General features: G+C 42.1%; 2 protein-coding genes across 6 annotated transcripts in view; both read right to left on the bottom strand.

Annotated features, from left to right (window-relative positions):
• Positions 1–11,521, bottom strand: part of DDX21 (DExD-box helicase 21) — a 28,999-nt gene extending 17,478 nt beyond the window's left edge. Inside the window, exons 1-6 of one of the 2 annotated variants that reach the window (XM_003815912.5) lie at positions 11,391–11,521; positions 7,451–7,894; positions 5,545–5,620; positions 4,233–4,411; positions 2,174–2,291; positions 463–648 (exon numbers count right to left, since the gene is read on the bottom strand). In XM_003815912.5, the coding sequence (XP_003815960.2) occupies positions 463–648; positions 2,174–2,291; positions 4,233–4,411; positions 5,545–5,620; positions 7,451–7,894; positions 11,391–11,477 (1,090 nt within the window). In that variant the 5' untranslated portion in view covers positions 11,478–11,521. Of the gene's footprint in view, positions 1–462; positions 649–2,173; positions 2,292–4,232; positions 4,412–5,544; positions 5,621–7,450; positions 7,895–10,951; positions 11,294–11,390 lie in introns of those variants that run through there. The other variant, XM_034930701.3, reaches the window with a different exon arrangement.
• Positions 11,391–26,243, bottom strand: part of DDX50 (DExD-box helicase 50) — a 59,623-nt gene continuing 44,770 nt past the window's right edge. For 3 of the 4 annotated variants that reach the window (XM_008968915.4, XM_034930700.3, XM_034930699.3), the window contains 2 exons: positions 24,633–24,677; positions 20,876–21,371 (listed from right to left, as the gene is read on the bottom strand). In XM_008968915.4, coding sequence (XP_008967163.1) covers positions 21,093–21,371; positions 24,633–24,677 — 324 coding nt within the window. In that variant the 3' untranslated portion in view covers positions 20,876–21,092. Of the gene's footprint in view, positions 11,946–19,557; positions 21,372–24,632; positions 24,678–26,243 lie in introns of those variants that run through there. The other variant, XM_003815914.4, reaches the window with a different exon arrangement.

Raw genomic sequence — 26,243 nt, 5'->3', positions numbered from 1 at the left:
GATGGTATTTTTCTTTACTTTTCCAAGTTTTCCCCATTGTGGTAATATGATAAATCATGACTTTTTTTTTCCTCACCAGCTTTAATCCCAGAGTAATGACTTTTTTTTTTAATCCAAGTTTCTAGATAAAATGAGCCCCATTCCAATTTCCCAAGGCTTTATTAATCTCTTAGAAAACTACTTAGTCACCAGGCCAGGCGCAGTGGCTCATGCCTCTAATCCCAGCACTTTGGGAGGGTGAGGCAGTCGGATCACCTGGGGCTGGGAGTTTGAGACCAGCCTGGGCAATATGGCAAAACCCCATCTCTACTAAAAATACGAAAATTAGCCAGGCGTGGTGGCGGGTGCCTGTAATCCCAGTTACTAGGGGTGGCTGAGGCATGAGAGTCACTTGAACCCAGGAGACAGAGTTACCACCCTTCCTTTGGTCTTTTTTATCAGCTTCTTGAATTTGTGGATTACCTTTCTTGTACGCCACACTTAAAATCTCTTCCACTTGATCAGCAAATCCCATATCCAACATCTGGTCCACTTCATCCAGGACAACATGCTTAAGTTTGGTGAGATCTAGTTTGCCATTCTGTATGTGGTCTTTGATACGACCTGGTGTTCCAACCAGGATATCAATCCCATTCCTCATGCGTTCAACTATAAAAAACAATGACAAGATTTGCTGGGTTTTTAGTAAGTACTTTTATCTGTGTGGGGTACCACAGTTAACTGTATTGTTACTCTAAAATATTTGTTAAATACCTACAAGTACAAAGTAATATGCTAAGTAATAATGATAAAGATACTCATGGCACTCCTAATCTAGTGGGAAAAACATTAGAAGTGAAAAATATCAACAAAATTTAAAGCACCCAATTATAGTAAATATTTGAAGTGACAGTCTAGTGTACAAAGTGACATAAAAGAAATATGCAGCCGGGCGTGGTGGCTCACGCCTGTAATCCCAGCACTTTGGGAGGCCAAGGTGGGTGGATCATGAGATCAGGAGTTTAAGACCAGCCTGGCCAACATGGTGAAACACCATCTTTACTAAAACTACAAAAATTAACCAGGCGCAGTGGCGGGCGCCTGTAATCCCAGCTACTCGGGAGGCTGAGGCAGGAGAATCGCTTGAACCTGGGCAACAGAGGTTGCAGTGAGCCAAGATCATGCCACTGCACTCCAGCCTGGGCCACAGAGTGAGACTCTGTCTCACCAAATAAATAAATAAATAAATGAAAAAGAAAGAAAGAAATATGCACTACTGGAGGACAATAGCATCAGGAAAGAAATTACTTCCAGCTGGGCACGGTGGCTCACGCCTGTAATCCCAGCACTTTGGGAGACTGAGGCTGGCAGATCATGAGGTCAGGAGTTCGAGATCAGCCTGGCCGATATGGTGAAACCCCGTCTCTACTAAAAATACAAAAATTAGCCGGGCGTGGGAGCCTCCCAGGTTCACGCCACTCTCCTGCCTCAGCCTCCCGAGTAGCTGGGACTACAGGTGCCTGCCACCACGCCCGGCTAATTTTTTGTATTTTTAGTAGAGACGGGGTTTCACCGTGTTAGCCAGGATGGTCTCGATCTCCTGCCCTTGTGATCTGCCCGCCTCAGCCTCCCAAAGTGCTTGGATTACAGGCGTGAGCCACTGCGCCTGGCCAAAACTATGATTTTTAAAAATTCCTTAAATCCCTTCCTAATTTATACATCTGCTCTAATAATAAAGCTCCAAGGCCTTGAACTGGGAAGTAATGGAATATAAGAGCAGAGACTGTAACATTTGGCCCTTGAGCCCCAAGGAAAGAAAGCCTGCCTACATCAAGAAAGAAGCAACCATGCAGAAAGAGGGACAGACCCAAGGTCCTGACAGACAAGAGTAACCTTGAATTCTGACTTCCTATTTCCTAGAGCCCAAATGGACTGTCTTTTTGGGTTCAATAATAAATTACTTTTGTAGCCCCTAGATAAATATAAATAGATAAAAGTCCTAAGAACCATATACAGGATTTGCCTATCATCAAGCAGGACCATGTTCTTGACCATGTTTAAACAATGGCAAAAGAAAATCCCCATAAACGACTATCCTATATAGAGAAGCCAGATGTCAAGGTGAAAAGAAATCCAATCAGAGCAGTCAACAATGGGTGGCATTATACCTCCCTCACTTTTTGAATGTACTCACATTGACCTCCATAGGGAGTTCCACCATAAAAACAAGCCACTGACAGCTTTTTTGTGATGTCACTGAAGTCTTTGCTTACTTGATTTGCCAACTCTCTTGTAGGTGCAAGAACCAGTACCTGATAAAGAAAAATAATTGAATTCAAATTACTGTGTAGTATTTGTTTCTTAATCTAGTCCTTAAAGAACAGCATTCCAGGAAAAGAACGACTTGAACAAGGTCTAACACTGATGATGACGATAACATTATCTAATATTTTTGTCTAATAGATCTGAGACTCTACTAAATTCTTTATATATATTATTCTGATTCAATTCTCGCAACCTTTTGAGCTAGGTATTAGAGGATAAATAACTTGACTAAACCCCAAAGGCTAAGAAGGAGCAGAGCCTTCAAGCAATTGGGATCCAAAACCTATAGTCTTAACCTCTACAGTAGAGAAAATTTGAAGCAGAACAAAATCAGAGAAGTAAGGTAGAGCCAACAATGTAAGGGGCTTTGAATCCTAGAGCAATATGAGTTTGATCTATATATATATAAAACATGAAACTGCTGGCCAGACACAATGGCTCATGCCTATAATCCCAGCACTTTGGGAGGCCAAGGTGGGTGGTCAGGAGTTCAAGACCAGCCTGGCCAACATGGTGAAAGTCTATCTCTACTAAAAATACAAATGAGCCAGGCGTGGTGGCTCACACTTGTAATCCCAACTACTTGGGATGTTGAGGCGGGAGGATCGCTTAAACCTGCGAGGCAGAGGTTAAGATTGCACCACCGCACTCCAACCTGGGCGACAAAGCGAGACTTTGTCTCAAAAAAAAAAAAAAAGTCCAGGTGCAGTGGCTGAAGCCTATAATTCCAGCACTTTGGGAGGCTGAGGTGGGTGGATCACTTGACGTCAGGAGTTCCAGACCAGCCTGGCCAACATGGTGAAACCCCATCTCTACTAAAAATACAAAATTAGCCAGGCATGGTGGTACACGCCTGTAATCCCAGCTACTTGGGAGGCTAAGGCAGGAGAATTGCTTGAACTGCTACAGGTCCTCAAAAATAGGGTAATGGTATGAAACTAATATGATTCAAGAACACCTAATACATTCATCTAAAAAATATTTAATGACTACCTACTATTGGCCAAGCACTATTCTATGTGCTAGGGATATAGCAGTAAACAAATTAACAAAGGGGGAGCATGGACACTGGAAGGCCAGTGAGCAAGTGAGGTTAGGCCAGAAAGACAACTGCAAGAACCCACAGCCAAAGTGACCACATGGGCATTTGCAGTCATTTCAATGAGGTTAATGTTTGTTAAATGTCAAGTTCTCTAGAAATGAACCCAATGGACTCACCCTAATATGGGGGCTTGGCCTTTTCACCTCTGACTTGCCCTTCTTTCCATTCATGCTTTTCTTTTTTTTTTTTTTTTCTTGAGACGGAGTCTTGCTCTGTCGCCCAGGCTGGAGTGCAGTGGTGCGATCTCGGCTCACTGCAAGCTCTGCCTCCTGGATTCACGCCATTCTCCTGCCTCAGCCTCCCAAGTAGTTGGGACTACACGCACCCGCCACCACGCCCGGCTACTTTTTTGTATTTTTATTAGAGATGGGCTTTCATGTTGTTAGCCAGGATGGTCTCAATCTCCTGACCTCGTGATCCGCCCACCTCGGGCTCCCAAAGTGCTGGGATTACAGGTGTGAGCCACCGCCCATTCATGCTTTTCTACCAAAAATGCTTTCTCCATCTAGGCAAAAATGGTCAGACACTTGACGAAAGCTATGAGCCCCAGGGACATCTAATGGTTTGAAGGAAATATGATAGCATTAATTATATAGATGATCAAAACTGTGGTAAAGATTAAAATATTGAAATATGCAGAGAATGATCTGTATATATTAATTATTAAATATAAAAGAATTGTCCTGGATTACTTTCACATAAAGATCCACAGTAAATAGAATGGGTGACTATAAGAACTCAATAAAAAATAGTAGGGTATGTACACAATGCCCAAGTGGTGGTTTTTCCTGTGCTGACTGAGAGCCCTTGTATTTAAGACAGTTACCTGAGGGGCACGGCCTCTCTTCCTGTCTTGCAGTTCCCCATGAAGTTTCTCAATCAAAGGGATGGCAAAGGAGAATGTCTTCCCAGTTCCTGTCCGTGCCTGTGCAATTAAGTCCTTCCCGCTGTAAACATGATGGAATGTCTTTGCTTGTATAGGAAATAGGAAGGTCACTCCTCGGCCTATGAACAAATTAACTGTGTTATCTCACACTGCAATTCTTAAAACATTAGCCATACTGACATACTGAAGTATACTACTCATGCTTCTGGTCCTGCAGAATTAAGGAATTCTACCTTCTGGTCAACATCTACAAAGTTAGGCTCAAATACGTATATTTTTTAAGAGACAAGGTCTTGCTTTGTCGCCCATGCTGGAGTACAGTGGTGTGATCATAACTCACTTGCAGCCTTGAACTCCTGGGCTCAAGTGATCCTCCTGCCTCAGCCTGATGGACAGCTGGGATTACAGGTGCAAGCCATCATACCTGGCTCAGAAATATTCTGATAGTAAAGAATCTGCTTGACTGAAAAATATCAACAAACTTTAAAGCATCCAATTATAGTAAATATTTGAAGTCTCATCCATAAGCCTGAAAATCTGGTGCTTTGCAATCCAACTGTGCTGCTCCTGATTTAGGAAACACCTACTTGAGTAACTGTGACTCCAGCTACTTCAGAAGCAGATTATTAAATGAATTCTGGGTTTATGCCTATAAATTAGGCTCATTAATCTAGAGATGCCTCAGAAGTGAAAGAGATAAAACATTAATATGGCATCACCTAATTGCTTAATTTCACCAGCACCATTAGTCATTACACTTCTGAATACACACTGTATTAAATACAATTTTTTTTGAGACAGGGTTTCATTCTGTCACCCAGGCTGGCGTGCAGTGGTGTGACCACAGTTCACTGAAGCCTTGAACTCCTGGGCTCAAGCGATCTGCCTTCCTCAGCCTCTGGAGTAGTTAGGACTATAGATGTGTGTTACCACGTGCCCAGCTAATTTTTAAACTTTTTGTCGGGACAGGTTCTCACTATGTTACCCAGGAAGATCTCAAACTCCTGGCCTCAATCAATTACAGGTGTGAGCCACCACAGAGGGCCTGAAGAAATTTTAACCACTTGTTTAAGAAGCATGAAGAACCATCACTACTATAGTACTAAATTGAATACACAGGCCTACTTCATTATATGACTGCATATATCAGCCTACAATAAGAATACATCCTGGTTCATCTTAACAAATATAGTGGAGTGCTTCTGTTAAAATAATACGTCCTAACATCACACGATATTTCCAAGAACATTACCTTTGAGAAGTTTAATAGTTTCTTCAGATATGGGAAAATTAGAGAAAGCGCCTTCTTTTTGTTCCACAGGTATTTCCTATCAAGTAAAGGGCCATAGAAAGAAATCAATAATCACCTACATAAATTAATAGAGAACCTTCTGAGAAAGAGACAAAACAAGTTATCCTAAAGCAATTCTTCTGAACACATCACTTTAAAAATCAACCAAAAAGATACAAAAACCTTGATAGGTAACTCGAGATCTGAAAAGGAAACATTGTCATAAATCTATAAAACTTTAACAAAAGAAAAATCTGAGGCAAATATATACTGGGTAACTAGATCTCAACTAAGATCTCAACTAAGATTATGTGTGACTAGATCTCAACTAAGATCTACTCCATAACCATAACCAACAATATACTGATGGAAATGCCATTAGCCCTCTTCCAAAGCAGCATCTCTTGTATACACACATCCATAGAAAATGAACAAACATTTTATGAGGTAGCAGTCACTGTGGCATTATTTGATAGTAAGATATCTGAATGCTCAATAAAAGTAGTAAGTAGATTTCAAGACATTTATATGAACGATTATGTAACCATTAAGCGTACTTAACGAGGAAAATGCTTAGCTAGAAACAAAAAAGATACAAGATTGCACAGTACAATCCTAATCTGATTAAAAATAATAGATGCATATACTAAAAGTACTACAAGGAAACACCAAAAATTAACAAGATGACTTCTGTACTTGAAAAGTACAGGTATTAATATTTACTAAATGAATGGTGAAATTCCAGGAAGCATTTCTTTCTTTTTGCAAAATGTCTGCATTTTCTATTTTCTCTGGATCACATATTTTTTATAATCAGGAAAAAAGTTACAAATGTTGACCATGATCTATAGCAAAAAGAAAATCTATTAGAATTAGTATTTTTCAGCTGGGTGTGGTGGCTTGTGCCTGTAATCCCAGCTACTCGGGAGGCTTAGGCGGGATTATCGCTTGAAGCCACAAGTTCTAGACCAGCCTGGGCCACACAGCGAGATCCCATGTCTAAAACAAATTTTTTTAATACAATTTGTATTTCTTTCATAACTGAGTTTCTGAAAGATAACAGAATTAGGTTCTGGACAGACATTTTATCATCCTGTTCAACTCCAGGATGATTACTTAATGGCCTAACCAAAAGGACTTATGCAATCAACCTTTTCAGTAATTCCAATAATTTATTTGGTTAAACCCCTCAGAGGGAAACTAGGGCCCATTTACAAAGCTGTATCTCTTCTGTTGACTGACTTGCAAATAAGCAGACCAAGACTCTCCCTAAGCTTAAGCAGTATCTGCTTATTTGTAAAGGAGGCATTGTGACACTATGCTAATTTTTTTTTTTTTTTTTTAAAGACAGAGTCCGCTGGGAACAGTAGCTCATGCCTGTAATCCCAACACTTTGGGAGGCCCAGGCGGGCAGATCACCTGGGGTTGGGAGTTCGAGACCAGCCTGGCCAACATGGTGAAAGCCCGCCTCTACTAAAAATACAAAAAATTAGCCAGGCGTGATGGCACACACCCGTAATCCCAGCTACTGAGGAGGCTAAGGTAGGAGAATCACTTGAACCCAGGAGGCAGAGGTTGCAGTGAGCTGAGATCGTGCCACTGTACTCCAGCCTAGGTGACAGAGCGAGACTCTGTCTCAAAAAAATAAAAAATAAAAAAGACAGAGTACTCTTAGCTGAGCCACCATGCCCTGTCGTATGCTAATTTTTAAGATGAAGTCCCACTCAGCCTAAGGTATCCCCCAACCCACAAGGTGCTGACACATCACATTTTCTCCTACTATTAAAGAGTACATATAGCAGTTACCTACTTATTTATCTGAAACAACAATGAAAGATATCTTCTACCCAATGAAGTGCAAATGTACCTGCTCTATCTCACTGTTACTTTCTTCACTGGCAGCTTCACTGGGGTTACAGTCCGGTTCAGGATGAGGAAATCCATTCTTCAGTTTGGGGCTTTTCTCTCCAGTTTCTCCATTCATTTCCTTTTCTTTCTTCATCTTCTTGGGCTTAGGAGCATCTATTTCTTCCTCAGAAGGCTCCTCATTTTTTGTCACTTTTTTGGTTTTAGAAGAAACCACTTTCTTTTCAATGGGCTCCTTTTTCTTTCTCAAACTTTTGGTTTTAGGAGAAATGTCATTTTGAGATGGCTCCTCTTTCTTTTTTGCCTTTTTGGATTTAGGAGAATTCATGTCAACTTCAGAAGGCTCTGCTTTCTTTTTAACTTGTTTAGCTTTGGGGAAAACAGTTTCTTCCTCTTCTGCTATCTCTTCAGTCTTATCAGATTTTGGCTTCTCTTTTTTCTCTTTCTAAAAAAAATTCATAAGGAAAATACAAACACTGAATAAGGCATTTATACATTTGCAACATTAATCAATTCTGGATTATTTCAAGATCATTTTCAACTTTAAAAAATACAATTTTGGGGCATTTCGACATTTGTACTTTCACGCTGTGATAAGGTAAAAATCAAAATAGTAAGTTTTTTCTAAAATCGCTTCTTAGCTATATATATAGACGGGTATATATCAATAGTTTCACTATCTTGGAAAATGAAGAGTGCCCCTTAGTAACTATTCAACTCCTGTGGGTCAAACAGTTGTAAAACAGATTTTCTTTTTTGAGACAGAGTCTCGCTCTGTCGCCCAGGCTGTAGTGAAGTGGCACAATCTCAGCTCACTGAAACCTCCACTCCTGAGTTCAAGTTATTCTCATGCCTCAGCCTCCCGAGTACCTGGGACTACAGGTGCCCACCACCACACCCAGCGAATTTTTGTATTTTTAGTAGAGGTGGGGTTTTCCCACGTTGCCCAGGCTGGTCTCAAACTCCTGAGCTCAGGCAACCCACCCACCCCGGCCTCCCAAACTGCTAGGATTACATGAGCCACCGTGCTTGGCCTATAAACCAGATTTTCATAAGGGATTTGGATAAGCTCATGGGATACTCCAACAGGCTCCAAACTCAATACTATAAAAAGTCCAAATTCAATTCCAATAGAATAAGGCCAATGTATCTACAGATTGATGATGTTAAGCAGGTTTCTTTTCTTTCTTCCTGCTAAAATCCCAGGTAAAATAACAGGGATATTTTTTGTTTTTTTAAGAGACAATTTCACTTTTTCACCCAGGTTGTGGTACAGAGGCATGATCATAGCTCACTGCAGCCTCTAACTCCAAAACAGGAATTCTGCACTTTGCCTATCTTACAAGAGCAAATGAATTTATACAAAGACAGTTTAGGGCCAGGTGCAGTGGTTCATGCCTGTAATCCCAGCACTCTGGGAGGCCAAGGCAGGAGGATTGTTTGAGGCCAGCAGTTCCAGGCAAGCATGGACAATATAGCGAGACCCCGTCTCCATTGAAAAAGTTTAAAAATTAGGCCGGGCGCGGTGGCTCATGCCTATAATCTCAGGACTTTGGGAGGCCAAGGAGGGCGAATCACAAGGTCAGGAGAAGGAGACCATCCTGGCTAACACAGTGAAATCTCATCTCTACTAAAAATACAAAAAAATTAGCCAGGCATGGTGGCACGCACCTGTAGTCCCAGCTACTCGGGAGGCTGAGGCAGGAGAACTGCTTGAACCCGGGAGGCGGGGGTTGCAGTGAGCTGAGATCATGCCACTGCACTCCAGCCTGGGCGACACAGCAAGACTGTCTCAAAAAAAAAATTTTTTTTTTTAATTAGCCAGGTGTAGCAGCACACCTATACTCCTAGCTACTTAGGAGGCTGAGGTGGGAGGATTGCTTGAGCCCAGGAATTCAAGACTGCAGTTAGCTATAATCATGCCACTGCACTCTAGCTTGGGTGACAGTAAGACTCTGTCTCTACAAAAAATAAAAGGGCAGGATGCAGTGGCTCACACCTGTAATCCCAGCACTTTGGGAGGCCGAGGTGGGCGGATCACCTGAGGTTGGGAGTTTGAGACCAACCTGACCAACATGGAGAACAAGCCTGGGCAACGACAGCAAAACTCCATCTCAAAAAATAATAATAATAAAATAAAGAGACACTTTATGAAACAAAAAGTTATAAAAACTCACAGTCTATCACTCATGTGTAAAAAAGATGTACTTAATTTAAAATAAAATAAGTTACAAGAATATGGAAGGAGTGACACCTTAGAACCAAGTAAGACAGATGACTGTGGCTCCTATTTGAACTTTCTGACCCTCTACAACTTTTCATACTACTGAAAACAATTAGACATGTGTTGTAGCCTCCTTAGAAGCCTGTTCTGGCAGAGCCCCAGAACAATGTTGGAAGTACATATTACGCTGAATTCTGCCTCCCGGAAATTTCAGGCCTGGTCTCTGTTCTCAAATCATAGATTAAGAATAATCTCCTTGCCAACAAAAAACAAGCTAGTCTCCTTCCAAAATTTTATTCGTTTTCATCCCTTGGTTCCACCAAATAAGACTGAGTTTCCCATCCTGGTGGTCTCTTTTGGAATATAACAGAGTTTGGTCATGTACCTCTGGATTTGAGCATGCCAAATTGAACGCAATTGACTGATGCAATGTAAACCAAGACCACGACCTTCTTGCACCTGAGTACAAATCTGCCGCGGCTTCCTACAATTCTAAAATATTGCTATTGTAAGAACTCCATATCAAAAGACAGAGAAACCAACAAGGAAAGTTAATTCTAAGTAGCGTACAACCTAAGTTCAAGGACAATCTTTGTTCCCACTGACTTGATCTCAGAACAGAGACTCAGTCACAAGTTAAATCACTAGGAAGCAACAGCAAAGCACCGGTCAGCTATCAAGGTTAAAACTACTGCACACTGCTGGCCTATATAAAAAATATGGTGTACACTCAGCACCGCAACACATGCCTTTACATTTCCATGAGAAATCCAGTCAACTCATGTGGGTCAAACAGTTGTAAAACAGATTTTCTTAATAACTGAATTACGTCATCTTCTCAGGGCGGCTTACCGGAAAACAAACTCTACTTCCCTTACGAGAGTTTAAAAAGTCACTAAAGACGCGGCCCACGTGCGCAGATGAAGTTAAGATCTCTCCAGTCTACTCTAAAGCTCCAGTGCCCACATTTTTTTTTTTTTTTTTGAGATGGAGTTTCGCTCTGTTGCCCAGGCTGACGTGCAGTGGCGCGATCTCGGCTCACCACAACCTCCGCCTCCCGGGTTCAAGCAATTCTCCTGCCTCAGCCTCCCGAGTAGCTGGGACTACAGGCGCGCGCCACCATGCCCGGCTAATTGTTGTATTTTTTAGTCGAGACGGGGTTTCACTATGTTGGCCAGGCTGGTCTCGAACTCCTGACCTCATGATCCGCCCGCCTCGGCCTCCCAAAGTGTTGGGATTACAGGCGTTGAGCCACCGCATCCGGCCTCCAGTACCCACTTTGACTTGACTTGTAACTTCCTTCGCGCACGCTCATGCCGGGAGTTATGTCTTAGCCAACAACGTGGAGCCTGACTGAAGGTCCAACTCTGCGCACTGTGTGAGGCGCGCCCAAGTCGCCGGGGACCACGTGGGACACCCGGCCCTCTCCCGAGCTCCAACAGGGACTCTCTACCAGAGTTCCTGGGACATGTGGATGCCTATAAGCTCAGAGGAAGAGGTCAGCGCACGGCGGACCTGGCTCGGTCGGGCAAACGACGCGTCCACTGCCCGGGGAGCGCACCACTCCTGGGCGACCGCCCGCCAAAACCCACGCCCGGTGTCTGGACGCGCTGTTATCCGCCGCGCGCTCCCACGATCCCAGCCCGGACACTTCTCCCGCACCCCGGGGTTCCGCTCCACTCAGCGTCCCTCCTGGCCCCAGGTCCCTCCGTTTCACCTCCTCGGTTTGCTTTCGCAGTGTCTCCCCTTTTTTCATTGCGGTGTCTGATTCCAAACCAGCGTCACTACGGAGTTTTCCCGGCATCTTCAGCGCAGGTTGCCCAGGCCGACCGGTCTTCTCAACCGCGTGGAGAGGAAGAGGTAGTTCCCCACCCTGGGTCCACCCGGCTCTCGTCACTTCCCGTAGCAAGGCACTTCCGGGGGAAGCAGGAAGCACAGGAAAAGCTGCTTTCCGCGTGGTAAATTCAAAGCAGCGGCCTGTGACTGTGGTTGGATTTAGTGAATTGACCACTTGCGGCCCTTGGTCTAGAAGGCACCTACGGAACGGTAGAACCGCAAGGAATTGCAAAGGTTAGCTTTGTATTCTCCAACACTGGCCAGATTTTCCCTAGCCCCAGCCTGATACATGAAGGCTTCCAGTTGCTTTTGAGTGGCGCCATCTTCAGTCCTTTATGTTGTATTGCTCGAGTTTGCACGTACAGACGCGCGGATGTGTGTCCTTAATCATCTCTTGGAAACGTCTATTCTGAAAGTGTCGACCAGACTCAGGAGCCTGAAGAAAAAAAATAATTCAGTCGGGTCTGGTCGTTCATTGATGCGAGCACTCAAACATCTTATGAGCGTTCACTGTGTCAGGTAGGAGAAACAGGACTAGTATTCACTAACAAGCACAAAAGCCTTATCGTCAAGAAGCTTTATAGACTAGCGGGAGAGAAAGGTCTTGTGGGTTTGAGACAGAGTCTCGCTCTGTCATCCAGGCTGGAGAGTGCCATGGCGTGACCTGGGCTCACTGCAACCTCTGCCTCCCGGGCTCAAGCGAATCTCCTGCCTCAGCCTCCAAAGAAGCCAGGACTTAAAGACTAGCCCTGGCGACATAGCAAAACCCCTATGTCTATATATCTATATATACACACACATATATATTATATATAAATAAAATATTTCATATATATAAAAGAAAAAATAAATTTCAAAAATGGGATAGAATAATATCTGACATTGAAAATCGGCCTTTTTTTTTTTTTGAGACGGAGTCTCGCTCTGTTGCCCAAGCTGGATGAAGTGGCGCTATCTCAGCTCATTGCAACCTCCGCCTCCAGCGATTCTCATCCTTCAGCCTCCCGAGTAGCTGGGATTACAGGCCTGCACCACGACACTCAGCTAATTTTTGTATTTTTAGTAGAGATGGGGTTTCACCATCTTCACCAGGCTGGTCTCGAACTCCTGACTTCAGGTTATCCACCCATCCGCCTCAGCGTTCCAAAGTGCTGGGACTATAGGCATGAGCCACAGCGCCCAGTCTTTATCTATTTCATTTTTTTGAGACAGGTTCTCCCTCTGTTGCCCAGGCTGGAGTGGAGTGTAATGGCGTGATCATGGCTCATTGCAGCCTCGACCTCCCAGAGTCAAACGATCCTCCCACCTCAGTCTCCTGAGTAGCTGGGACTACAGGCATGTGCCACCCTGCCTGGCTAATTTTTTAATTTTTTTTTTTTTTTTTTTGTGGAGACGGAGTTTTGCCATGTTGCCCAGGCTGGTTTTGAACTCCTGAGCTCAAGTGATCTTCCCACCTCCGCCTCCCAAAGTACTGGGATTACAGGCAGGAGCCACCATACCCAGTCTGCTCTGTTATTTTTGGAAACATTACCTAATCTGAACCCAAGTTTCCCTTGTATGAAATGAGGATAACAAAACCTACTTCATCAATTGAGAAAATTAAATAAGATAATGGCAGAAAATGGTCTGGCAGTGCCTGACACACAGAGCACAATCAATGAAAACTGTTAAAACTTAGTGTGTCACAAGGATTTGAAAACACAATTTAAAATCTTACATTTTATGATAAAGGAAAATGCTGGAAAAGTTTCTGTATTTCTGATTACTGCACTTTTTTTTTTTTTTGGAGACAGTCTCACTCTGTGGCCCAGGCTGGAGTGCAGTGGCGTGATCTCAGCTCACTGCAAGCTCTACCTCCCGGGTTCACGCCATTCTCCTGCCTCAGCCTCCCAAGTAGCTGGGACTACAGGCGCCCACCACCACACCCGGCTAATTTTTTGTATTTTTAGTAGAGACGGGGTTTCACCGTGTTAGCCAGGATGGTCTCGATCTCCTGACCTCATGATCCTCCCGCCTCGGCCTCCCAAAGTGCTGGGATTACAGGCTCGAGCCACTGCGCCTGGTCTACTGCACATTTTTTAATCTGAGAGTTTCAAGGAAAAATTTTGTTTCACCTAAACTATTATTTGATGTTTCGTGGTCTCAATTTTTTTTTTTTTTTTTTTTGAGACGGAGTCTCACTCTGTTGCCCAGGCTGGAGTGCAGTGGCGCGATCTCAGCTCACTGCAACCTCCGCCTCCCAGGTTCAAGCAATTCTCCTGCCTCAGCCTCCTCAGTAGCTGGGATTACAGGCGCCCGCCCCCACACCCGGCTAATTTTTCTATTTTTAGTAGAGACGAGGTTTCACCATCTTGGCCAGGCTGGTCTCGAACTCCTGACCTCAGGTGGTCCACCTGCCTTGGCCTCCCAAAGGGCTGGGATTACAGCTGTGAGCCACCGCGCCCAGCCATGGTCTCAAATTTTTTTAACAATTTGTGAAAATGTGCAACAGTGCTTTAACTTATATTCTGATATCCTTGAGCCAGGAGCCTTGATTTATTCATCTTTGTGTCCTCAAAATTTCAGACGGTGCCTGGTACATAGTAATCTGTAATTAAGTGTTTAATGAATGTTAACATGGCAGTGGTGGAGGGGAACCCCTTGAAATAAATTTTAGCTATATGCCCAGGTACGAAAGTACCTGAGTCATCCTGGTGTTAGATGTGGAAGAAAGGAGAGCAAGCATGAATGCAGTCAACTAACTGGCCAACAAAATGCTTAACATCTCTGGTTTCACCATTGTATCATGTAGTTTAGATACTAAGTGGAGGCCCAGTCCCCACCTCAAAGAACCTGCAGTCTGGTTGACAAACCACAACACTACATGATCCTGCTATATACATGATACTACTGCATACAGTACAGGGACATGTTTATTATCAAGAGATATTCAACAAGAGAGTAAGCCCCAGAATGGTACTAAATGGAAAACTTTTCAAAGCTTCTAAAATAAGTTCCTTTGTAACCTGCATATAGGGACAAACCCAAATTTCCACCAGGAAACATGCAAAAGGCCCATTTGACAAAAGGTAGCCAATTAATTATCTTGTCATCAGTATAAAATTCAATAACAAGATGAAGAATAGCTTATATAAATTTGATAGGAGCTGGATATGGTGGTGCACACCTGTAGTCCCAGCTACTTGGGAGGCTGAAGCACAAGAATTGCTTGAACCTGGGAGGCGGAGGTTGCAGTGAGCCAAGATTGCACCACTGCACTCCAGCCTGGGTGACAGAGCAAGACCCTATCTCCAAAAAAAAAAAAAAAAAAAAAAAAAAAGAAAAAATTTGATAGGAAATGTTGAATATCCTTGAATGCTTAAATATCAATATTTTGCCAGGCCTATTTCCTCTGATCTGTATGATGTAATGTTTTCACAAAATTAGAGGGAGAATTTGTATTTTTAAAAGCATGTATACACACACACACACACAACGAATTCAAAAGTCTACAAAATAAAATGTTAGCAGTCATTATTTCTGAGTAATGTGACTGTGGGTGGTTTTTATAGTCTTCCATTTGCTTCTCTACTTTTTTAGATTCCCAACAACGGACATGTATCTTTTTTTTTTTTTTTTGAGGCGAAGTCTTACTCTGTCGTCCAGGCTGGAGTACAGTGGCGCGATCTTGGCTCACTGCAACCTCCACCTGCTGAGTTCAAGCAATTCTCCTGCCTCAGCCTCCCAAGTTGCTGAGATTACAGGCGCCTGCCACCACGCCCAGCTAATTTTTGTATTTTTAGTAGAGATGGGGTTTCACCATGTTGCCCAAGCTGGTCTCAAACTCCCGACCTTCAGTGATCCACCTGTCTCAGCCTCCCAAGTGTTGGGATTACAGGCGTGAGTCACTGCGCCCTGCCTGACATGTATACTTATAAGGAAAAAAAAAAGGAATATGGTTTTTAAAAACTACTGTTAAGCACTATCCCCAAAATATAGGAAACAAAAACAATGTGAGAGAAGACTCTCAAGATATTTAAACCTAAAAGTGAATTCATAATTCTAAAGCTGGAGAGAATAAAGCAGATGTTATTTCATTTATAAATTCAAAAACTGAAGATCAGAGTAACTGATTCTAGTTCAAATAGCTGTTAAATGACTAGAGCACAGAGTACCAAACAGGAGGCCAAAAGCCAAAAAAAGGGAGGTACTGGCTTCTAAAAGGAAGAAGAGTAAAGATACCAGTGGCCGAGTGCAGCCCAAAGCTGAGAATTTGATGAGAAATTTGCCTGGCCCCATCCTACTTTCAAAACATGTGGAAAGCTATTATTTAATTTTGTTAGGACCCTTGCTAATAGGGCATCTGACCTTTAGCAGGTAGACTCTCTTAAACCCATCCACCCTGTTGGCATTTACCTATATACTTATCTTTTTCACTCTTCCCTGAAACCCTCCAATGGCTATCCAAAACAAGACCTACAAAGCCCTCCAAGATATAACACATCTTGCCTTGTTCTCACCATTGCCTTCCTCACAGTCACGATCCCAGCAACAAGAGCTACTCATAGTTCCCCATACTTAAGACCATGTTGTTTCATCAGCTTTTCTGTGCCTTTGCCTGGATGCAAGGTTTCCTGTTTCTTTTACCTACTTAACGCTCAGCCATCATGTCTAAAAAGCCTTCCCTGAACCCCCACTCCCATTCCAGGGCCAGGTGCCCTTGCTCAGTGTTCACAAATCATTGTAGTTAGTCATTCCCATGGACATAGGTTTATTTGTCCACTTATTTCACTAGATTCTGAGCTCCAGAGTACAGAGACTGGGCACTGCTTATTAACCCAAAACATATTGCCTGGGACATTGTAGGCACACAACATATTCTGACTGAACATAGTAGTACTCATGCAACTTAATATGAATGGAGCCCCTGTTTCATCTTGGTTATACTACAACTCAGTTGCTCAAATGCAAAGCAGACTGAGATTTTCCCCCCAGTTGTGTCTGTCTGTAACACTAGCCCCCCAAATCAAAACTTCCACCTTCTACAATCCAGCACTGAAAGTCCTTCCCTGCCTCCTTGGCTTAACTGAAATCTGGCTCTTTCTGAAAACCCACCCTCTGCAGGTTTCACACACAAGATGTTGCCCATTCCCTGAAATTCCCCATATCCCAGTTGATGTCAGAGTCCTCTTTTCCTCAAATCCATTTCCAAACCATTACTCCACTTTCATGTAAAAGCTCTCATCCCTTTGAAGATAAGGCATAATGTCACCCTACCCCTCCTCATTCAGGTAATTTCCTAGCCTCCACCATTCACTGATATTTTCGAATCGGGTTAGTCTTCCTTACTGCAGTGTTGGCTTGTTTTCATCATAGGAGACCTCACTGTCCTTGAGTACCACCCACATACCCACTGCTTTGACCACCACAACTGAGGTGACCTTTGTCCCAACAGACAAAGGTCATACCCTGCACTTGCTTCTCCCCAGTTGCTCCATTCTTGAAATCTCAAGTTCAGACAGCCTTCATGGACCTTCAGTCCCTTGCCTCCTCTACATTCTCCGTTATCAACCCCATCTCCACTTCAATCCCTAGGCAGTCTAGACTCCATGGACCATTACTCCAATCACTTTTGCCAGAGTCTTCGGCATCTTTACCTCGTCATCCTTTCACTCACAAAGTAAAACTCCAATCCTGGGTCAATCAACTATCCCTCATCTCCATTCCTACAACAGAATGCTGTGTTAATATAGGAAATCACTTAATTGTTCCACCTGTAGTTACCTTAATATCTGCAAGATAATCATACTTTCTCCCTGACAAAATGTCATGCTATCTAAGGCTAAAATCTCTAGCCAGGAACAGTGGCATGCACCTGTAATCCTAGCTACTCAGGAGGTTAAGAGGATCACTTGAGTCCAGTTCAAGACCAGCCTGGGCAACACAGCCAATAAAAAAAAAAATGCCTAGGCACAGTGGCTCACATGGCTCACACCTGTTAACTGAGCATTTTGGGAGGCCGAGATGGAAGGACTGCTTGAGCCTTGGAGTTTCAGACCAGCCTGGGCAACATAGTGGGACTTGATCCCTACAAAAAAAAAACCACAAAAACTAGCTGGGTATGGTAGCACACACCTGTAGTCCCAGCTACTCAGGAGGCTGAAGTGAGAGGATCAGTTGGGCCTGGGAGATCGAGGCTGCAGTGAGCCATGAATGCACCACTGCACACCAGCCCGGGCAACAGTGCAAGACCCTATCAATCAATAAATATATTTTTTCTTTTTTTTGAGACAGAGTCTCGCTCTGTCACCCAGGCTGCGAGTGCATTGGTGCAATCCTAACTCACTGCAGCCTCCACCTCCCAGGTTCAAGCGATTCACCTGCCTCAGCCTCCTGAGTAGCTGGGATTACAGGCACCTGCCACCATGCCTGGCTAATTTTTGTATTTTTAGTAGAGACAGGGTTTCCCCATGTTAGCCAGGCTGGTCTCAAACTCCTGAGCTCAGGTGATCTTAGCCTCCCAAAGTGCTGGGATTATAGCCTTAGCCTCCCAAAGTGCTGGGATTATAGGCATAAGCCACCACGCCTGGCCTAATAAGTAAACTTTTAAAAAATAAACAATAAATAAATAAAGCTAAAATCTCTAGTTGTGTGCTTGATCCCATATATTCCTTCTCCTGAAACTTCATGTTGCCCTCCCTCCTTTAGGGCTTCTTCCTACCATATTTCAACATGCTCAAATACCCCACCTCCCACACATACACAGAAAATCCTTGCCAGAATTTCATGTCCTTTTAAGCAAAAGAATAAGCTTTTGCTTATTCTTCCCTATTCACAATCAGATTTCAGAATGAGATCTTCATGTTTGTTCTCACCACTTCATCTACCATTTCCTACTGAACCCACTGCTAACTAGCTTCTATTCTCAATACTCTTATTATTATGGTTGCTCCCTATGAAGTTTCTTTTGCCACAACCAATGACCATTTCCAGCTCGTCCTGTTTCCTCTAAAAGCCACACACTCCTGGGCTTTCTATCCTCCTCATCTCTTCTCAATGGAGTCCTCTTTCTTCTACTATGAATTAAGTACATTGGTAGCCCTCTGGCTTCCCTCCTCAGTCCTCTGCTCTTACCATACTTGGATAATCTCATCTACTAGCTTAACTACAATTATCATTTTTTGGTCTATCATTCCCAAACTTTTATCTCTAGAACAAATATCTCTCCTGAGCTTCAGACTTACAAATCTAATTGTCTACTGTTTATTTCCTTTTACATATTTCATGGGCTACTTAATATTAAAATATATCTAATCCTGAACTAATCATATTCCCAACCCCTCTTAACTTTTCTTGCTCTTCCTCCTTGTACCCTATCTCAGGGACAAAATCTAGGTTTTTTGCTGGACTTGGTGGCATGCACCTGTAGTCCCAGCTACTAGAGTGGCTGAGGTGGAAGAGTCACTTGAGCCTAGGAGGTTGAGGTTGCTGTGAGCCTGGATTGAGCCACTGCACTCTAGCTAGGGCAATAGTGTGAGACCTCATCTTAAAAAACAAAAAACAAAAAAAAAAAAAACTAGGTTTTATTCTGTTTCCCTCTCATCTTTCAATCCACTATCTGAGTCCTAAGAATTCTGTCTCCTAAAAACCTCTGAAACCGGCCGGGCGCAGTGGGTCACACCTGTAATCGCAGCACTTTGGGAGGCCAAGGCAGGCAGTAAATCACAAGGTCAGAAGATTGAGACCATCCTGGCTAACACGGTGAAACCCCGTCTCTACTAAAAATACAAAAAATCAGCCGGGCATAGTGGCACGTGCCTGTAGTCCCAGCTACTCGGGAGGCTGGGGCAGAAGAATCACTTGAACCCAGGAGGCGGAGGTTGCAGTGAGCCAAGATCGCGCCACTGCACTCCAGCCTGGGTGACACAGCGAGACTCTGTCTAAAAAAAGAAAAAAAAACCTCTGAAACCTATCCATGTTTCTCAATGTCCACTGCCACTATTTAGTGCAGTGGTTAAGAGTGCTGGTTCAGAAGCTAGACATTTTTCTGGGTTCAAATCCTCATTTACCTCACATCATCCAGCTGCATGATTCTGGACAAGTAACAACCTCTCAAGTGCCTCAGTTCTCATCCCTCAAAATATGTTACTTAGCATTAGTTCAGATCACCAGCATCTCTACCATAGATTACTCCTATGGCATCTTAAGAGGTCTCCAGGCCTCCAGTCTGGCTTTTCTCCAATCCAGTCTCTTCAGTGTGGCCAGCATTCTTTCTAAAATGTAAATCAAATCATGTTACTCCTTACTTTAAGCCCTTAAATGATTACCCACTGTCTTCAAGAAAAGCTTTAAACTCCTTAACAATGTACATAAGGCCTTTAAAATCTGTCCCTGTTAAATACTAAACCAGTCTCTTATTCCTGTTCTCTATCATATGGAAACCTCAGACTTAACATGCTATTCTTTGCCTCTGGTGTCCGCATATGCTGTTCTCTCTGCCTGCAAGCCCTCTCCCTTCTCAACTCCTCTTCCCACCTGTACATACATGTGGCTAAATGGATACTTCTTTATTTCTCTGTTGGGTATCACTTTTAAAAGGCCTTCCTGACTCCTAAAACTGGTCAGGTGTACCCCAAGTAGGTCCTTAGCATACCATACCTACCACTGTCTTAGCTTTTATTTGTTAGTCTGTAATAATTGACTCTAAGTTCCTTAAGGATAGTGATTATGCCTTATTCACAACTATACTCCCCAGTGGTTAGCGTAGTGATGGAAACATAGTAGAAATTCAATAAATATCTGTGGAATAAATTAATGAGTATGCACTGTTGGCACACTCTTTTAATTAACTGTGTCTAGACTAAAATGATACACCTAACTAACCATGTCAACAGTTTACACAGCCCTTTAATGTAGAAGGGAATTTCTTATTTTTATCACATAACCTATGGGAGGAATGATATGAATACAAATACATCACATTTTGTAAAATGCAAGTAATCTTATGTTATGATTAGCTTGACTACCAAGTTTTGTTTGTTTGTTTTGAGACAGAGTCTCCTATTGCCCAGGCTGGAGTGCAGTAACATGATCTCGGCTCACTGCAACCTCTACCTCCTGGGTTCAAGCGATTCTCCTGCCTCGGCCTCCCGAGTAGCTGGGATTACAGGCATGTACCACCATGTCCAGCTAATTTTTGTATTTTTAATAGAGTTGGGGTTTCACCATGTTGGTCAGGCTGGTCTCAAACTCCTGACCTCAAGTGATCCGCCCAACACAGCCTCCCAAAGTGCTGGGATTACAGCCATGAGCCACCGCACCTGGCCTGACTGCCAAGTTTTTAAAGAAATTTTTGAGATTACATTGAGAAAATTCTTAACACATAAGTGAAAAGAGACAATAAAAGGAGGTTTTTTTATTCAAAGGTATAACTGGATAAGTAGATTTGTTCCATTCTTGTGAAATACTTTTTAAAAAAATACGACCAACTTCTTTGCAAATAGCAGACACATACCTCAACTATGATGACCTAATTTTTGGTGGATAATGTACATGATTAGGCAGAAATAGGCAAGCTCACACTGGTAGATTAACTATCAAATACTCAGTCAAAACTCCGTTTGTGGCCCCCACTTCTTGATCGATTTCTATTCCCACTTCGTCTTCTACCATCTTGTCGACTTCCTGAGCGACTTCCTTGTCGACTCTGTCTACCTGACCGGCCGCCAGATCGACCACCTGACCGGCCTGACCGGCCTGATCGACCACTTGACCAGCCACTCCTCTGTCTGGAATTAGAAGATGTGTTTCCATCATAATATTCTTCAATTTCAGGTAATTTGGCTGGCACTGAGAGTATCCAGTCGGAATCATGCCACTCTGCCTGTTAGGGGAATTTACAGGATTAATATAAATGCAAAATAGAAACCATAAGCAAACATGTTAAGTACAAGAAGACACCTTTTTCATATCTATTAGCTAAAGGCCATCTATTCTGTTAACGTATCTGGAACAAAAATGAAAACCAGAAAATAAGCAAAAATATTTTCAATTTTCGAGATCATAAATTCATACTCAGTTTATACATTCTAAAATTAAACTACGTATTACTAATTAAATGTACTAATTAAATACATTCTATAAATATACATTCTAAATATACATTCCAAATAAATTCTAACATTCTAAATATACATTCTATTCTAATAAATTCTAACATTCTAAATATATTCTATTCTAATAAATATATATTCTAAAACTACTATGTATTACTAATTAAATAAATATACTAATTAAATAAATATACAAAAGTATACATTATACTCAGTTTATATATTCTAAAACAGCACTATTTGGTATCTCAGCACATTTATCTAATAAATTCTAACATTCTAAATAAATATACATTCTAAAATTATACTAGGTATTAATAAATATACTAATTAAATAAATGTACAAAAATATACATTATACTCAGTTTGTACATTCTAAAACAGCACTATTTGGTATCTCAGCACAAAGCAGACAGGCCATTAATAAGTAGTGCATTGTTTTCAGCAGGTATACTGACAAGCAAAAAGTAAAAGAGCCCATGATGGAGATTAAATACAAGTCAACACCAGCCAAGGACTAAAAAATGTAGCCACTGGAAACAATTTGATATTGGAGTAAACAGGTGAAGATATACAAATCAGTAACCCATAAGAGCATCACTATTTTATATCTTGCTACACTAACTGTTCCTTATTGTGATCATGAGTTGGCAAGGAAAGTTGTTATTGGCCGGGCACAGTAGCTCATGTCTGTAATCCCAGCACTTTGGGAGGCCGAGGCGGGCAGATCACTTGAGGTCAGAAGTTCGAGACCAGCCTGGCCAACGTGGTAAAACTCCAACTCTACTAGAAATACAAAAATTAGCCGGGCATGGTGGTGGGCGCCTGTAATCCCAGTTACTCGGGAAGCTGAGGCAGGAGAATTGCTTGAACCTGGGAGGCAGAGGTTGCAGTGAGCCGAGATCGTGCCACTACACTCCAGCCTGGGCGACAGAGTGACTCTTGTCTCAAAGAAAAAAAAAAAAATGTTGTTATTAAGACACCCTGTTGCTAAGGCTATCTTTCTTTCCAATACTGGTACTTTTTGGGAAAAGACAAACGAACATTCCACTGGTGGGTTTGGCAATATATAACCAAAGTAAAAAAAAAAGGCACAAACCTTTTGGCCAAGCAATCACATTTAAAAACTCATCTTAAAGAGATAAACATGGCAATGCATAAAGAATTCGCTATACCAATGTTTAGGGCAGTCCTAATAATAGTAAATTATTAGAAATAATCTAAATTTCAGAAAATAGGACACTGGTTAAGAAAACCAGCCACCCAAATGGCCAAATGCCTGGGAGTCATTAAAAATAAGTAACTGTGGCTGGGTGCAATGGCTCACACCTGTGAACCCAATACTTTGGGAGGCTGAGGTGGGAGGATCACTTGGGACCAAGAGTTTGAGACCAGCCTGGGCAACATAGCAAGACCCCATCTCTATTTAAAAATATAAAAAGAAAGGCCAGGTGCAGTGGCTCAAGACTATAATCCCAGCACTTTGGGAGGCCGAGGCGGGCGGATCATGAGGTCAAGAGATCAAGACCATCCTGGCCAACATGGTGAAACCCCGTCTCTACTAAAAATACAAAAATTAGCTGGGCGTGGTGGCATTTGCCTGTAGTCCCAGCTACTCGGGAGGCTGAGGGAGGAGAATCGCTTGAACCCGGGAGGCGGAGGTTGCAGTGAGCTGAGATCACACCACTGCAATGCGGCCTGGCAACAGAGCGAGATTCTGTCTCAAAACAAACAAACAAAAAATTAAAATATAAAAAGAAAAGAAAAAAAGAACTGTGTTACTGACACAAAAATGTGTCTTTAACATATTCTGATTTTTTAAAAAGACTTCGAAAGCAAAATACTCATTTTTGTTTCAAAGTAGGTATATAAGTATGTACTGAGATACAATAGACAAATTCTTCATTATGGGAATCCAGTAGACAACTTCCTTCTTCAACAGATAAAGATACTTTACACAGTAAAGTATACACAGGGATACTTTTTTAAAAGAGAGAGAGGGAGGAGGAAGAACCTATAGATTAAAAGAGACTTAAGAAACATCAAATTACAATCTATGAGCTTTATGGACCCTGTATTTAAAAAGTTTAGGAAACAAATGGAAAAATTTAAATAAAATTGGATGATATTAAGGAATTATTTTGGGGGAGTTTAATTATGGTATTATGATAAGGTCTTTTTTAAAGTCATTAATATTTAGAAATATGCAAATATTTATGGTTGAAATGATAGAATACCTAGAATTTATTTCAAAAGAATGCAGAAAAGTGGGTAAGTAGATGGACACAGAAATGAAACAAAACTGGCTATGAACTGATAATTGTTGAAGCTGAGTGTTGGGTACATGGAGATTCATTATACAAGTCCCTCATCTAAAAAATATGTTTGAAATGATTTATAATAACAAATTTTTTACTGGGTATGGTGGCTCACACCAATATTCCCAACACTTTGGAAGGTCAAAGTGGGAGGATCACTTGAGGCCAGGAGTTCAAGACCAACCTGTGCTACAGACTCTGTCTCTACAAAAATTTTTTAAAAAAATTATCCAGGCATGGGGCCAGGAGCGGTGGCTCACGCCTGTAATCCCAGCACTTTGGGAGGCCAAGGTGGGTGGATCACCTGAGGTCAGGAGTTTCAGCCCAGCCTGACCAACATGGAGAAACCCCATCTTTACTAAAAATACAAAAAGAAAAAAAAAATTATCCGGGCATGGTGGCTCATGTTAACCAGACATAGTGGCACACACCTTGTAGTCCTAGCTACTTGGGAGTCTGAGGTGGGAGGATCACTTGAGCCCAGGAATTCAAGGTTGCAAATGAGCTATGATTGTGCCACTGCACTCCAGCCTGAGAGAGACTCCATCTCTTTAAAAATAAATTTAAGTTTGAGACAGACTGGTTATTTTATATTAAGGAATTCCTCATTGATTTAGGCATGATAATGACATTGTGACTATGTTTCCCAAAATATCCCAATCTAAATGTTAGAGAATGTACTCAACCATTTAAAAGATAAAATTTTAAAAATACCTGTAACCTTTCTGACTCAGTTGTAGGAACATCAAAGCAAACACCCTAAAAGCAAAACAAAGCAAAACATTTTAAATTAGATGCATATGTGTAGATTTTTTTTGTTTTACTAATAATGCATGACTCAGTGGCTGCTTAATGTATTTTCTAAATTTAAAAAGTAACTAAACACAGTATCCAATAAGAATTTACAACTACTGCTAAGAATCTACAGTATTCTCTAGAAGAGTTTGTGTAGACCCTATATGTTGTTCCATGTCCCTTGTAAAATGATCCTTCTAATAAATTTATTTTAAAATTTAATGACAGAAAGTCTCATTTACAAAGAGCTACAATGGGCCAGGCGTGGTAGTTCATGCCTGTAATCCCAGCACTTTGGGAGGCCAAGGTGGACAGATTGTTTGAGTCCAGGAATTCGATCAAGACCAGCCTGGGCAACATACGGAAAACTCCATCTCTACAAAAAAAATGCAAAAATTATCCAGGTGTGGTGATGCATGACTGTAGTCCCAGCTACTCAGGAGGCTGAGGTGGGAGGATCGCTTGGGCCTGGGAGGCGGAGGTGGCAGTGAGCTAAGATCACACCGCTGCACTCCAGCCTGGGTGACAGGGTGAGACCCTGTCTCAAAAAAAAAAAGAAAAAAGCTGCAATGTTTGTTAGATAATAAGAATTATATAACCCAAGATGTTTCTTCTATGGTCTTAGTTGTCAATAAGCTGAAAGTTAATTTAATACTCAAGTATAGCAACTAGTTTGGCCTATGGATCTTGCTATTTTTTCCCTCCCCTCTACATTTTTTTCCTGAAAGTATATATTTGTCTCATACTTGCCCCACATCCTTTTAAAAGGCAAGTAATATTAAACTTTGAGAGAGATGATTATTTGCAATAAACAATCTAGTTAATAAATTCCAAGCTAGAATGAACCTATGCAGTAAAGTTAAATTAATAACATAACATCATTTTTCAAAACCATTAGAAGAAATCAGTCACAAGATTACAGTTTTAATTTTGCTATATAAATGTATTAAAGTGTTTATTTAATTCATATCATTAATTCATTAACAACAAAGAGCAGGCCATTTAAAAACCAAACTGCATGTCCTCAAAATTATAGAGCTGTTTAACTACTGCAATCATAAGCTACTTAGTCTTACAAAATAAACACACATGCCAGGTGCAGTGGCTCAAGCCTGTAATCCCAGCACTTTGGGAGGCTGAGGCAGGTGAATCCCTTGAGCTCAGGAGTTCAAGACCAGCCTGGGCAACATGGCAAAATCCCGTCTTTACCAAATAATAATCATAATAATAATAACATGGGCAGGGTATGGTGGCTCACGCCTGTAATCCCAGCACTTTGGGAGGCAGAAGCGGGAGGATCACCTGAGGTCAGGAGTGCGAGACCAGCCTGGCCAACATGCTGAAACCCCATCTCTACTAAAAATACAAAAATTAGCTGGGCGTAGTGGCGGGCACCTGTAATCTCAGCTACTCAGGAGGCTGAGGCAGGAGAACTGCTTGAACCCAGGAGGCATAGGTTGCAGTGAGCCGAGATTGTGCCATTGCACTCTAGCCTGGGCGACAAGAGTGAAACTCTGTCTCAAAAATAAA

This window comes from Pan paniscus, chromosome 8 (genome assembly GCF_029289425.2).
Source record: "Pan paniscus chromosome 8, NHGRI_mPanPan1-v2.0_pri, whole genome shotgun sequence".
NCBI classification, from domain to species: domain Eukaryota; kingdom Metazoa; phylum Chordata; class Mammalia; order Primates; family Hominidae; genus Pan; species Pan paniscus.
Note: the sequence above shows the minus strand (reverse complement) of the source record. Positions and strands in the feature narration are given on the sequence as shown.